At 38.9% G+C, this 13,397-nt stretch overlaps 1 protein-coding gene across 1 annotated transcript in view; it reads left to right on the top strand.

Moving 5' to 3' along the window:
* Positions 1-10,995, top strand: part of RNF11 (ring finger protein 11) — a 33,708-nt gene extending 22,713 nt beyond the window's left edge. The window contains exons 2-3 of the mRNA XM_063139051.1: positions 4,883-5,052; positions 8,534-10,995. Coding sequence (XP_062995121.1) covers positions 4,883-5,052; positions 8,534-8,705 — 342 coding nt within the window. The 3' untranslated portion in view covers positions 8,706-10,995. The remainder of the gene's footprint in view (positions 1-4,882; positions 5,053-8,533) is intronic.
* Positions 10,996-13,397: the final 2,402 nt, after the last annotated feature.

Below are 13,397 nucleotides of genomic sequence, written 5' to 3'. Positions count from 1 at the left end.
ACCAGTGGATGAGGACTAATAAACTGAAGCTGAATCCTGATAAGATGGAAGCTCTGTGGATCGGTGGTTCCCAAGTCTGGGAATTGTGTAAACAACTTGTTTTGGATGGGGTTGCACTTTCTCTGAAGGAGCAGGTACGTAGCTTGGGAGTAATCCTAGACCCATCCTTGTCACTGGAGGCCCAGGTGGACTCTGTGGCCCAGAGTACTTGGGGCCAACTTCAGCTGATCTGCCAGTTACGGCCTTTCCTGAACAGGGACAACCTAGCCACAGTACTCCATGTGCTAGTAACTTCCTGATTAGACTACTGCAATGCAATACACTCTACGTGGGGCTGCCCTTGAAGATGACTCTGAAGTTGCAGCTGGTGCAAAATACAGCAGCTAGACTGCTCACCGGAACATCTTATAAAGACCATATAACACCGGTCTTAAAGAAATTGCATTGGCTGTCTGTACACTTCTGGTTGGAATTCAAGGTGTTGGCAATGACATTCTAAGCTTGGGCCTTGGTACTTGAGGGAATGCCTCTCCCTATATATGCCTGCCCAAGATTTGAGAACTGTTGGCAGAGCCCTCCTCTGCATCCCACCAACGCGAGACATACCCCGCTTGTGGTATACCCTCCCCTTGGAGGCCCACCTGGCACCTACGCTGGCTTCATATCGGTGCCAAGTTAAAACATGGCTTTTTATCATACCTTTCAAGGGTTTAATTTCTTAATGATTTAATACATTTTTGGTGTGTAAATTATTTATGTTTATATTGTTGTGATTTCATCTGTATGCCGCCCTGAGATCCCAGTGATAATAGGGTGGGATACAAATGTTTTAATAAATGAATAAATAAATAATGCTTCTTACAATATATTGTTGGGGGAAATCCATTTCCCCCAGCTGCGGATATTGAAGCTAAGCTCAGAGACAACAGAAACATCTGAGAGCATGGCAGATGATATAGCTGCTTTGAGTGTCATTTTTTGGTATAAAAGTGGATTATCAATCAGTAAAATAAATAAATAAATAAATATCATCTCTGCTAATCAAAATGTTTTGGTGCTCCAACCCTGTGAACCCTGATTCCACTACAGCACTGTTTGGAGTCCAAAACATCTGTAGGTCACCAGGTTGGGGAAGGCCGCGTTATAAGTTGGATATTCCTGCTATCTCTTGCCTGATGTAATGGATTTGGGGGAGGTAAATCGCCATTATGAATAATTTCTATTTCGACACATATATAGGCAATAACAAACGTTCATTAGTCATCAAGATTTTCCAGTAGAGAGGAGAACTATACATGCTGAATAACTTCAAGTAGAAATTATTTGTGTTCTTCATGTGATAAAAATGTTGGCCCAAGGACCTAGTCGATTGTAGCTTTAAAAATGAGAAGCGCACCCTTAGCTAGACCTAAGGTTTATCCCAGGATCGGCCCAGGGTCGCCTCTGCCTGCTCCCGGGATATCCTGTGTGTCATTTACATGAACAGGGATGATCCCGGGATAAACCTTAGGTCTAGCTAAGGCCTTCCTCAGTTTTGTAGGAAGCAGGATTTCTGTCTATCCATTTAATGAGCTTCATCATAAATGATCTAGTTGTTTTGAAATTGTACTTCTAATTATTATAAATTTCGTAACTCACTGGCCTATTGCTGTGTTGCAGGACTTTCATACCTGGAGTGTTTGTATTGATATTCTTTTGTAATACCAGCACCAGAAAATTTTAAATTGGGTTTTTAAAAATGAAATAATTAGCACTATCAACTGCATAATAGTTAGGCTACTTTTTATAAAACTGTCAATTGTGATGGAAAGCCTTCTACAGCAAACTTAACATTGTGGCAAATCTCACTGTTTAATCCTGGATTCTCTACAGTCAAAGAGGTAACTAATTTAAGGACTGATTTAAGGAGTAAAGAGGGCAAACTGGTAAGAGGAGCTAATTCCCTCCAGTTCTGTAGTTCGCTTTCTCAAACACCAAATGCCTTGCAGAACAGATTGCAGGGAGTGAAGGCCCATGAACAAGGGGATTCAGCTCCCACACAGCCCTTTTGCTTCTTAAATCAGACCTCACATTTATAGGGATTCCAACACTTGTGTTCCATGATATGAGATGGAAATTTTTCCAACATTTTATTTTTTCGCAGAACATTTTCTGTTTCATAGGTTTACCAGTTACAATGAATGGATGCCAGTTGCAAATACAGTATTAGGCCAGCTTAGCAATTTCAAAATTGTGATTAATATTTTTTAGGTGATTAGCCCCAGGACGTAATTGAGAGAATGTGTGTATTTAAATATGTCATTGAAATACATATATGTCTCAGTGTGAAATGGAACTAATAAGTAGTTATTGTGAAATTGAAGGTGCCACAACACCCTAAGTAGGAGAGAGCTGAACTCTGTTGAAGTAGATGGCTGGTTGTCAGCATAAGCTTTGAGTGGCTAAAATTAGTGTTTCAACAGATTACAGTACTTTTGATTCCCCCCCCCCCTTAAATGTGCCTGAAATTGCTTTCCTTTTCCCCCTCCTCCTCCCTCCCAATCCCCTTTCCTTTTGTCATGTCTTTTAGATTGTAAGCCTGTAGGCAGGGACTGTCAAGAAATACTTTTGTAAGCCGCCGTGAGAGCCTTTTTTGGCTGAACGGCGGTGTAAAAATGCTTAAATAAATAAATAAATAAATAATGTCAGGCAGTAAGAATGTCAAGATATTTAATAGTGAGAACCTTCTGAATCACATATGCTAATTGTCCAACAATAAAGGAGCACTTCTGGATGAGAATTGAAGGACATAGACAAGAGCAGAATGGGGAAGCCCTCATTTTCATTGCCTGTAAACACCGTCCTCTGTAGATTAGTAGATGTCCATCTGGCATCTCTCATGTGGCCATCTGTTCCTGGTTTACGGGAGGGGTGTGTGTTGTTACTTGAAACTGGGATACCAGCCCATTAGTATTTCATCTTTTTAAAGGAGTTATATTTGGTATTCAAGATTATGGTAGACTTTGTGGTAATTTTGCATTTTACATGAAAGAGCAAACACCTATGAAAAAAATTCCACTTGACAATTTGATTCTAGCCATTACATAAGGATAGCTGTTTTAGTCATCTACTTAAACAGAGGGGAATAAGAGAGTGATGTGGTTTGCACATAACATAGCAATTCCTGGGTCCTTTAAAGCCACCGTAAGGTTGCAATCCTAAACCCTCTTTCTAGGGAGTCAACACCTTGAACTTAGTTGGAATTATTTATGAGTAAACATGAAAAGGATTGGGCTGTTGTTCCAAATTTAAGGATATTTCAAATAATAAGAACTTAACATCAGAAATGTATTCTGGTTTGGGAAGCTGAACTAAATGGAAATGGCCATAAAAAAATAACAGCTATTAGGTAGTGTCTTCCAGCTATATGTTGTAGTCATACTTCAACACAGGTGCTGTTTAAAATATTGGACAAAATGGACTTACACATGCGTAACTCTGTGTTGGGATGTGTGATGACTCTTGGGGAGATGTGTGATAGCAGTGATGTGCATACACTGCACAGTAGCCTCATCTTGTACTATCTCTTGGAAGCCCAGACCAATGAGAATGTCAGCGACAAACACATATGCAGATGTGAGCTTCCACTGCTTTGCTGGGTTGGATATTTATGTTGGTGCTGGAAATATAGGCAGTGGGGCCAAGGGGGAAGAAATGAGCTTGGACAAAGCCACTTTTTGCCAGATTGGACAAATACTTTTGCCAGTTAAGTAAGTCCAAGATTCTGGATTATTGGCAGTGACTTGCTATCTACCCACTACCTACCCACCCGTACACAAGCACTCCATTATGAGAAAATGTACTCTCCGTGAGTTTTCCTGTAATGCCTAGTTTTATATCAGATATATTTACATGGAGGCATTGACAAAAGTAAGATAGGAAGTATCTATTTATTCATGAGTAGCATCACAGCCCAAGACATCACCTGTTAAGAAACTGAAGTAAACAAAAATCAGCTGCTAATAGCAAAACCGTGAATCAAATTTCGCCTCCCCACTCCCTTCCTCCAGCCAGGATACTCCACTGGATCATGGTGCCTTCTGCGAATGGAAGGATTACTACTTATTCATGAAATTGCCAATATGGATCCAACCCGTTGCCTGTTATCAGTATGAATATATGAATGTGGAATTTTGTCTTCCTAAATCCCAATTTAATACCTAAACCTTAAATGTCTTTCCAAGAATTTTATGATGATGTTTCTCTTACTTTAAAAATATTTGTGTATGTGTCTTTCCAGCTAGAAAAAACTAGCTGTATTGCCACAAGGTGTGATAGAGAATTATTTGCTTCACAATTGCAGATATTTGGCAGGTCTGTTATCTAGTGAACATTTCATTTGTCCAGTTAATTCATTTCTGTAAAATCGTTTTTAACCTCTGATTTACTGCTTGCTTAAAAAGAAGATGACATTTGTGGAAATAAAACTTCATAAATCAGCCTCTCTGTATTGAAAGGCTAGAAGTCAATCAATTAGCCACAGCCTTCAAGCATAATTTGCCAGTTCTCATGTCAAGTTTGTACATCTGTTTAACTAATCCATAGAGAACTCCTGGAGACAAAATTAAATGGTCTTTATAGAGAACAGCCTAAAATAGATCTGTGCCAGCTTCCCAGTGAAGTTGGCAACTCTGTTTATTCTGTTCTCTTCTTTATAATTAAGCCATAAAACTATGGGCAAAGAAGGTTGTGTCATACAAATAATTTTTCCATCAGAAAGAGAAATGTGAGTAAATAATTTCCATACACTTTAAAATCCACATCTGTCATAAACTTAAAATTGGCAAAGCAAATTTATTTGTTTTCCTTCTATTCTCTTCAACCCCACTCCCTTTAATTTTAGGAACAAGTTCCAGTTCCAGTTTACCATCCAACTCCTAGCCAGACCCGCCTAGCAACGCAGCTTACAGAAGAGGAACAAATTAGGATAGCGCAACGGATAGGCCTTATACAGCACCTGCCGAAAGGCGTCTATGATCCAGGAAGAGATGGTTCTGAGAAAAAGATCAGAGAGTAAGTTACCGAAACACCAGTTTTTACAGTAACCTTACCTCTCCAGAAAGATCGCCCTCATACACTTCTCCAAAATGTTATTGACTTATTCTGATACTGCTTTCTCACTCTCCTACTTGGATTTATTCCCTTCTTCTTTTCAGTTAGTTGTTATGGTAAACAAAGTTTTCTGTCCCCAGATATTTTCTTGCATCTTGAGGTGCTTCCAGATGGGGCTTCTATTTTGCAGGTGCCCTGCTTTATTCATGGAATTCTAGAGGGGGTCCAGTCACCATTGTCATCCATTTGTAGCTGTCCTATGTTTTTTTCATTACTACTTCTATCCTCTTTTCTTACCACAGAAAATCCATTAAAGAGGAAAAAACAAACAGCTGCACAGTACCATTTGATGCGTAGTAGTAGGAGACCTACTCCTGGAAGCACCCTTAGTGTCTAGTTTAGACCCTTAAACAGCATATTATAATTATTATTATATTTATTTGTATCCCGCCTTTTGCCCAATACTGGGCTTGAAGGTGGGCATAGCCCTTTCCTTGTCCAAAAGCTTCAGCATCCTTTCTCTGAATAGTTTGTTTTAATATTTACGCCTTGTACTGAGATTTTAACTCTGAAATGCAACAAATATTGCTTGAATAATACTTGTAAGAAGTAGTTTGAATTTATACCATATATCTTTTAGGAAATTAACTGATGCAATTTTACCAACAAGTGTGCCTAGCTGCAGTCATTAAGGTTGCCTTTGAACTGGGGTGTAAGCAGCATGCTTGAGTTCCCTGTGGAAGCCTAGCTGCTACGCTGAAAATTGCATCTCCTGTGGTTAGATAGAGTGTTCAAAGCCACTTTCCATTTCTATTTTTTGCTACAATTCATACAGCAAATAAACAACACTTAAATTGCAAACTGCTTAAGATTTCATAGAGTACAGGCATATTTTCTACCTTAGGTTCATATCGCTCTAACAGTTAGAGGCGTTCGGACAATCACATTGGTAAAAGAAACCATCTTGTCTTCTCCCCATGTATGCAACCATCATTTGCATAATTCCCCATGATGCAGAGTGGATTGGCGTGTTGTCCAAACCCGGTGCCCAGTGCAGTGGGAGTGGCTTTGTACCTGCCCTACAACCTCTACTGCAAGTTGTGGGTTGTAGGATGGGTACAAAGCCATCCCAACTGGGCCGCACACCAGGTTTGGGTGACACGCCAGCCTGTACTGCATCATGGGGAACTATGCAAATGACAGTGGCACACACATGATACGCAAAGGGGCAAGGAGCTTCTTTTACTGCCATGATCATCCGAACCTAGTCTGTGTCTAACTCATGGGTGCAAAATGTCTGACCTGCAGCCTTCCTTCCACACCGACTGCAGCAATTAGACTTGGAAAAAACCTTCCATTGGCTTCAGGAGAAGGCTTGTTCTAAGTCTAATTACAGTGCAGGGTAGGGACCTTCGTATGCGGGTGGGTATATGCATATATGAATTTGTGTGTGTGTGTGTGTGTGTGTTATGTACTAGTTGGTAGGTGTGCATGAATAGATGTGTGAATGAGAGAGAAAGAGAATGGCTATGTGTGTTGTGAATGAATGCATGTGAGTGTGGAGTGAGTGATTACCCACCTCTGACATGCAGCCCCTGAAAGATTCCATGAAAGGAAATGTGGCTCTTGGGCAGAAAAACAATGCCCACCTTTGCTCTTAAGTGCACAACGAAAGTAAAATGGCTCAGATCTAGCTTTTTTGCAGGGCCACTTGTAAAATGAGGCTGCTCTCTGGTTTTCTTTAATTTCCCCCTCCCACTGCAGCCCTCCATGCCCTGTCATGCACTGTTCTTGAGGGGGCCCAGTCATCAGGAGCAGACTTCGCTATGATTTCTTCTGTTAGAGGAACAAAGTAGGAAGATGAGCTTCATCTACTAATATGCTTTGCTCAAGTGCATAATGACCCCAACATGGGCTACCATGGCTGTCAGTCATGGAAACATTTTAAAGTATGATGAGAGGGTGGGGACCCGGGATAAAAAAGTGACTGCAAAAGAATAGTAAGAGAGTGCTTTCATTAGTGGGTGGATACTCCTTTGGAATGCGTGGCCTCTTCTGTTCTTCTATAAGCCATTCTACTGATCTTTGAAGATGGGCCTACAGGGAAGAAAGTTCTATCAAGAGAGGTAATGGATGTAATAGTAAATTTGTTTCTAGAAATATTTCACTTTGCAATTGGAAAAAACCATAAGGGAGCAAACAGTTTTCCTCTGCATGCTTCCTTCACACCTATAGAGCTCAGGTTCAGCTAATAATTGGATGTAATAATTTCCATAATGTCACTGCAAGGCAAATAAACATAAAGTAAGAAAAACTCATGCTGTGGAGCTCTTATAGTTTGGAATTTGATCAGCTTCACTAGAATAGCACATAGGCATGGATTGGAGAACTGATATGTGGCAACACTAAGGAATATGGCTTAGTACTTAGAACCCATTGTCACTGAAACTGGAAGGAAGATTTATCACGCTGCATCTGCATTATCCAGCTTGGAGACACATTTCTAGATGTAAGAACAGATTCACAAAAAACAAAGATGGAAAGTTTTGACTTCTAAAAACTTTCAAGCATGGGATTATTATTTTGTTTTTAATTTGATTCAAAGTCTGCTTTCCTACATGACTTAAAGCAGCATACAACTTTAAATATTACAATATAAAACAATTTCAGAAAATTATAAAGCAGCCACAACAAATTCAAAATGCATGCACCACATTGTTCATCCATAGGAGAGGGGAGGGGGGAATCCAAAATCTACAGAATCTTTCTAAAGATCAAGCAAAATGTCATACAATAGTGAGCAATCATTCATGTTCTTCAGAACTCTTCATGAGGCTGGATATTAAGCTAAAGCAGTGGGGTAGGAAGAGAAAAAGCTGATATTAAACCCTTAAAGTTTGTAGTAGTTATTCTAACTATTGTAAATGGAGTCTAAAATGGAGTCCTGCAAGTGTTTTGTCGACTTGCAGTGCAGTCCCATACATTTGTCCCAAACATTAAGTCCAATTGGGTTGGTTTACTTGCAGAACAGAAATCTGTAGAACAGATAAATTTCTCTCTCCCCCCCCATCCCCATACCTATGGAAATTTAAAATATTATACAAATTGTTTTATAGCACAGTCCTATGCATGTTTACTCATAGGTCTCCTGTATATTCAATGGGGCTTACTCACAGAGAGGTATGCATAGAATTCCAACCTTAATAAATTGGATATAAGTTTGTGATAGTTACAGTGTAATTCCTACTTCTGGAAGGTTTATATCTCTTTAAAAAATGATACAGTTAACCGCTTCCGCAAAACATGATGATGATGATGATGATGATGATGATGATTAGAGGGTGAGTTCAGCAACCAACCTTTCTCCTCATGCTTTCATGAGAATTGGACAAGTTAATATTTGTTAAGATTTTCTCCATCTTGTTTTCCTTTTCCTTTCTAGATGTGTGATCTGTATGATGGACTTTGTTTACGGGGACCCTATCAGATTCCTGCCATGCATGCACATTTACCATCTGGACTGTATAGATGACTGGTTGATGAGATCTTTCACATGTCCTTCCTGCATGGAGCCAGTTGATGCAGCATTGTTGTCATCGTATGAGACTAACTGAGCCAGAGCTTCTCTTCTGACCTGTCAAGGAAGACATCTAATTTTAATGGGTTTTATCCTTTGTCATTCTTCCCAAAGAATCAGAGATTAGGAAACAAAATCATGCACAATCTAAACTCATTTCCTAACCATTTAAAGACCCTGAATGGCTGCAGGTATTGGCAGAGGGATGGAGGAAGAAATGTGTTTTAGACAATATAGAAAAAAGTAGGACATTATTTTTATGTAAAGCCTTGATCCAGTGCTTAAAAATAGTTGCTCCTTAAGAAAGCTCTGTTAGTATACCCAACCAGAGGAACTGTGTGAAGACTAATAGCAGATGTTAAAGATTAGATTGTGTGCAGTCAAGCCACCAGGAAGTTCTCCTGCTCAAGCATAATTGAAGTGAACAAAAGTACGTGTGTGTGTGTGTGAGAGTGTGTGTGTGCGCGCGCATAAGAGAGAGAATATGCACACCCTTACTAAAACGGAAAAGGAAAGAATGCTGGAGTATCCCTTCTCCTAAAGAAAATTGCCATTTTTGTTCAAATTGCTTCACAAGTTCCTGATATTTGGGTCAATGCTCTATTTACAAAAAAAAGCTACATTTTATAACACTGGCACAAAAATAGTTTTAAGCTTGTTTGCACAGTTCTTTTTTTATCCATTGGAAATGGAATCCATTTTGCCTTAGGTCTTTTTAAATAGTGTATTCTTATGTTTGGGCTGGCTCTATGCTTGAAAACCAGTTTATTTATAACCTGTTATAAAAGTGCTATATTTTGTTTGCAGTTAGGATTATGTGGACTTTAAAAAGATCTCCTAGCTTGTAAGCAAACTTGAGATGCACTATCTTTTTTCTATATGTGACATTCTAATGTGAGGGTATTAAAGAAAATCAGAAAACAAACCAGTGTTTATAGTTCTAGTTTTTACTTCATTTCTGCCTAAATAGTTTTTAGAATTCAAATACTCAAATGAATTTTACATTCGTCAAGTTAAAATGGAGCATGTTGAAGTTGAAGGCAAAATGTTTACCTGTAATCATAAAGTTTGTTTAGATTTCCTTCCTTCAGATAGTGGTATTTTGGACCATATAAAAAGGATATTGCATCTCTTATTCTTGTAGCTCCTAGATTCTCAAGACCATACTGTGTCTCGGTCTCTGTATTAAATGTACCTTTTGTATTCTGCTGGCTGGCATAGCAGTCTATCAGGCAGATGTTAAATAATCTATATTTTATGTTTTGTACAAAAATGCAAAATTCGTATTTGGCACAGAATTACATAGGACTGATCAAGTGAGTGATCTACATCTGGTAAGGACTGTTCCAAGTATTTACATTTTGGAAACTAAAAAAGGTATGTGCTTGGTAGAGACAGTCATGCGAACAGAATGTAGCTGTAAATTTTTTTATCCACTTAGCATGTGGGTTTTCGTCCTCTTAAATGTTCTTTAAATGTAACTTTTATACACATGACTTAAAGCCAATAGGTTGCGAAGTATTTTAGTTTAGCATGAGATGCAAGCTCCAGTTGACAGCAGTGTACTAAGGACTGTTCTTGAATGTTTGAATACATGATTCTAAGAAACTGTATTTAAACAAACTACTCCACTGAAGACTGTATGCTTAACAGTATAGAGCAATTAAATGTCAAATAATTTCTACAAGATTAGTTGGGTAGAATGCAAAAGTCTGCATAATTGCTTATTTATTACCCTGCAGAAAATGCGCAACAGGGCACTGTAGATTATTGACATTCAAATTCCTCAGTTCACCCAATGTATACACACAGCTCCCATGCAAGCAAACATCTCCATTCATTTTGACAGACATTGCATATTGAGCATTCTTAGACTTGCCCCTGTAACTGCAAGAAACAGAGAGGGTGGGGAGAAGCTCTATGTGTGTGTCAGAAACCGCATACCTGCAAGAGACTGTTGAACTGGGGTGAGAACTGCAGTCAACCATGTACTCCAAAACAGCTCTGCAGAAGTCGTTACAGTGTAAATGGTGCACTGATTGAAAAAGAAAGCAGTCTAAAGCAAATACAGTCTTGGGTTGATTTACATTTCTACAAGAAACCGTTTCCAGTCCTCCCTCCTTAATTCAGCTGTTCTTAATTAGAGAAAGTAAATCCAAGAGAGGAAAGATGAAGTTGTGCAATATTTTCAGTAGTAAACCATACTACCTTATCATTCCATGTGTTGTTTTCCATAAATGTTGATGTCTATCTTGTCAAGTATTATAGCCAGTTTTCTTCTTTTACCTTGGATTGTTAAATTGGCAAATGAACAATTTTTAAACACCCTTTTCATGTTCATTGTTATTTCCTCCAAGACTCTCTCCCCCTCCCCCCCCAAATGGAGTGGGGTGGGTGGGAGCTGTGAAAAAGTTAGTTTCTTCACAGAGTTTTGACGCTCTCTTTACAACTCAATTTTGCCACTTAAACCTCCTATTTTTAAAAGGCTATTTATTCCAATATTTATAAATAGCTAAGATTTGAAGAGACTTTCAGAAGAACATGTTAATATAGAATTAGGTGCCCTTCGATGATCCAGGATCTCCCATGTATGGACAGTAGGGCTCTGCTCACGAAATGTGTTTCTGCCTAATTTGTGGGGGAATCATGTCTCCTCCCCATGTGTCCCCTGAACTGGAGGGCTTCCATGGGGAGGAGAGGGCAGGGAAGTCTGCCTCCACCAACTCAGTTGCATACACCTAAAGCTGGATCCAGTCCACTGATTTGTGCTTAATTTTGTGTTGGATCATGGCCTCTGACTCCCAGCACACCAAACCAAATATACATTGATTTTAAAACTCATTTCTTCATAGCATAATAGACCTACATAATCAAGACTAACTTTTGGTTTTTGTTCCTGGTAAACAATTGCTTCAGGTTAAGTGGCTGCCTATATGCTAGCATAGGGGTGCTTCCTATTAGATCTCAAACGGCCTGTTCAGACAACACACTAACCCATGGTTACACCACTAACCATTTTGTAGCAAATGGTTAGTGAGCATGTTTAAACTGGTTATGCAGCCACCATGGCTAAAAATGGGTCCCAGGACACAATAAGTCATGGTTCTCATAACATACTAAGCCATAATGTTTAGCTCAAAATGCTTAACAACTGTGGCTTAGCATGTCATCTTTCAGAAGAACATATTAATATAGAACTAAGTGCCTTGAATGGGATCCAGGATCGCCCACCTATGGACGGAAGGGCTCTGCTCACGGAACACGTTTCTGCCTAACAAGGTCTTAGAGTGGATTCATCTTCCAGGATGAGCTGTAGGTCTTTGAGAATGTAAGCTATAACAATGTAAGTCCACTGAAATGAGCACATTGTCAGGTAAATGTTTATAATAGACATAACTCTAAACCTTTTGGTATAGAAACAGTGGATGCATTATTTAAAATGTCATAGCTATTGTAAAAAAAAAATTAATTACTGGGACTACAGCAACTCCATGGACTTTTAAGCTTTATTTATTTCTGAGTGTTGAAGGGCATGTGCAGCAGATGAAATTCACAGCATTTACAGGTAAGTCTCCAAATTATGCTGCAACTGTCAATTAACTGTTTTTCAGTTCATAGTTGAAGGAATACTACCTCTTTATCTATATGCTTGTCACTGTATTTAACAATGTTACTATCATTAAGCATTACTCCTGCACATCCTTCATTAGTTTCAATGGAACATAACTGAAGATTAACTTAGTTACTTGTATGGGCATCATTAGCAAAAGTTACTTTCCTCTAAATTTCAATAAAAGCAGCAGAACTATATTGCTGATTTTTTTTTAAAAAAAAATTTCAGTGGTGGATTAATAGTCAACTCCATGGTTGATTATCAAGAGAACACTCCCCATATGACATTATTATAATCAACCATGGTGTGGATTAAGGCCAATGTCAAGTTGACTATTAGTCTATGGTGTGTTTGACACATCCTCCGCCCTCTCCCCACCTCTGTCTTCCCACTGGTATCCTATCAGCCACTGCAAGTTCTGCCAGCTGGACTAGAGCAGCAGCCACCACTTTGGTCACTCTTGCCAGGGGACTCTGTAGTCACTGAAAATAACCAGCTGTGTGTGACAAAATAGTCAACAATGCCCAACACACGACACGATAACCAACAGTTGTTCAAATAATCAACTCTATATGGTGTTATTTGCATTGATTATTTCAGCCAAATAACCAACCATGGCGTGAAAAAGTCCTAACAGATGATACAATAACCAACCATTGACTATTTAAGCTGCCATTGTCTATTTACCCCACCATTGGTTATCCTGTCGTTCGGACCCAGTCTTAAGCACCATACCTGGAAGTAGATTCCATTGAACTCAAATGGAATTCACAAATAAATATGCCAAGGATTATAGTTGTGACTCCTATTGTTTTCAAACAGGACTTAGGTGGAACAATGAACTTTTGCTGAATTGTGCTGGTGGTCCATTCAGTAAGAAGAGTATTTTGAAAAGAAAGACATTGAAGAAAAAGACGTGCTACATACATCAAGTAGAACAAACTTTTAATATTACAACCAAAATACAAGCAGTAGTTGATCTTGTGATTCTAGCTGCACTATACACATTCTGCATCCGGTGTAAACAGTCTTTAGTGTACTGTATTTGCCTTAGAATTGATTCACTCTCTCTAGAAATTGTAATCTCCTTCAAGGCTGGATAAATTTTAAATCATT

The sequence above is a fragment of the Elgaria multicarinata genome, chromosome 1 (assembly GCF_023053635.1).
Source record: "Elgaria multicarinata webbii isolate HBS135686 ecotype San Diego chromosome 1, rElgMul1.1.pri, whole genome shotgun sequence".
NCBI classification, from domain to species: domain Eukaryota; kingdom Metazoa; phylum Chordata; class Lepidosauria; order Squamata; family Anguidae; genus Elgaria; species Elgaria multicarinata.
This window is presented reverse-complemented; position numbering and strand designations above follow the sequence as displayed.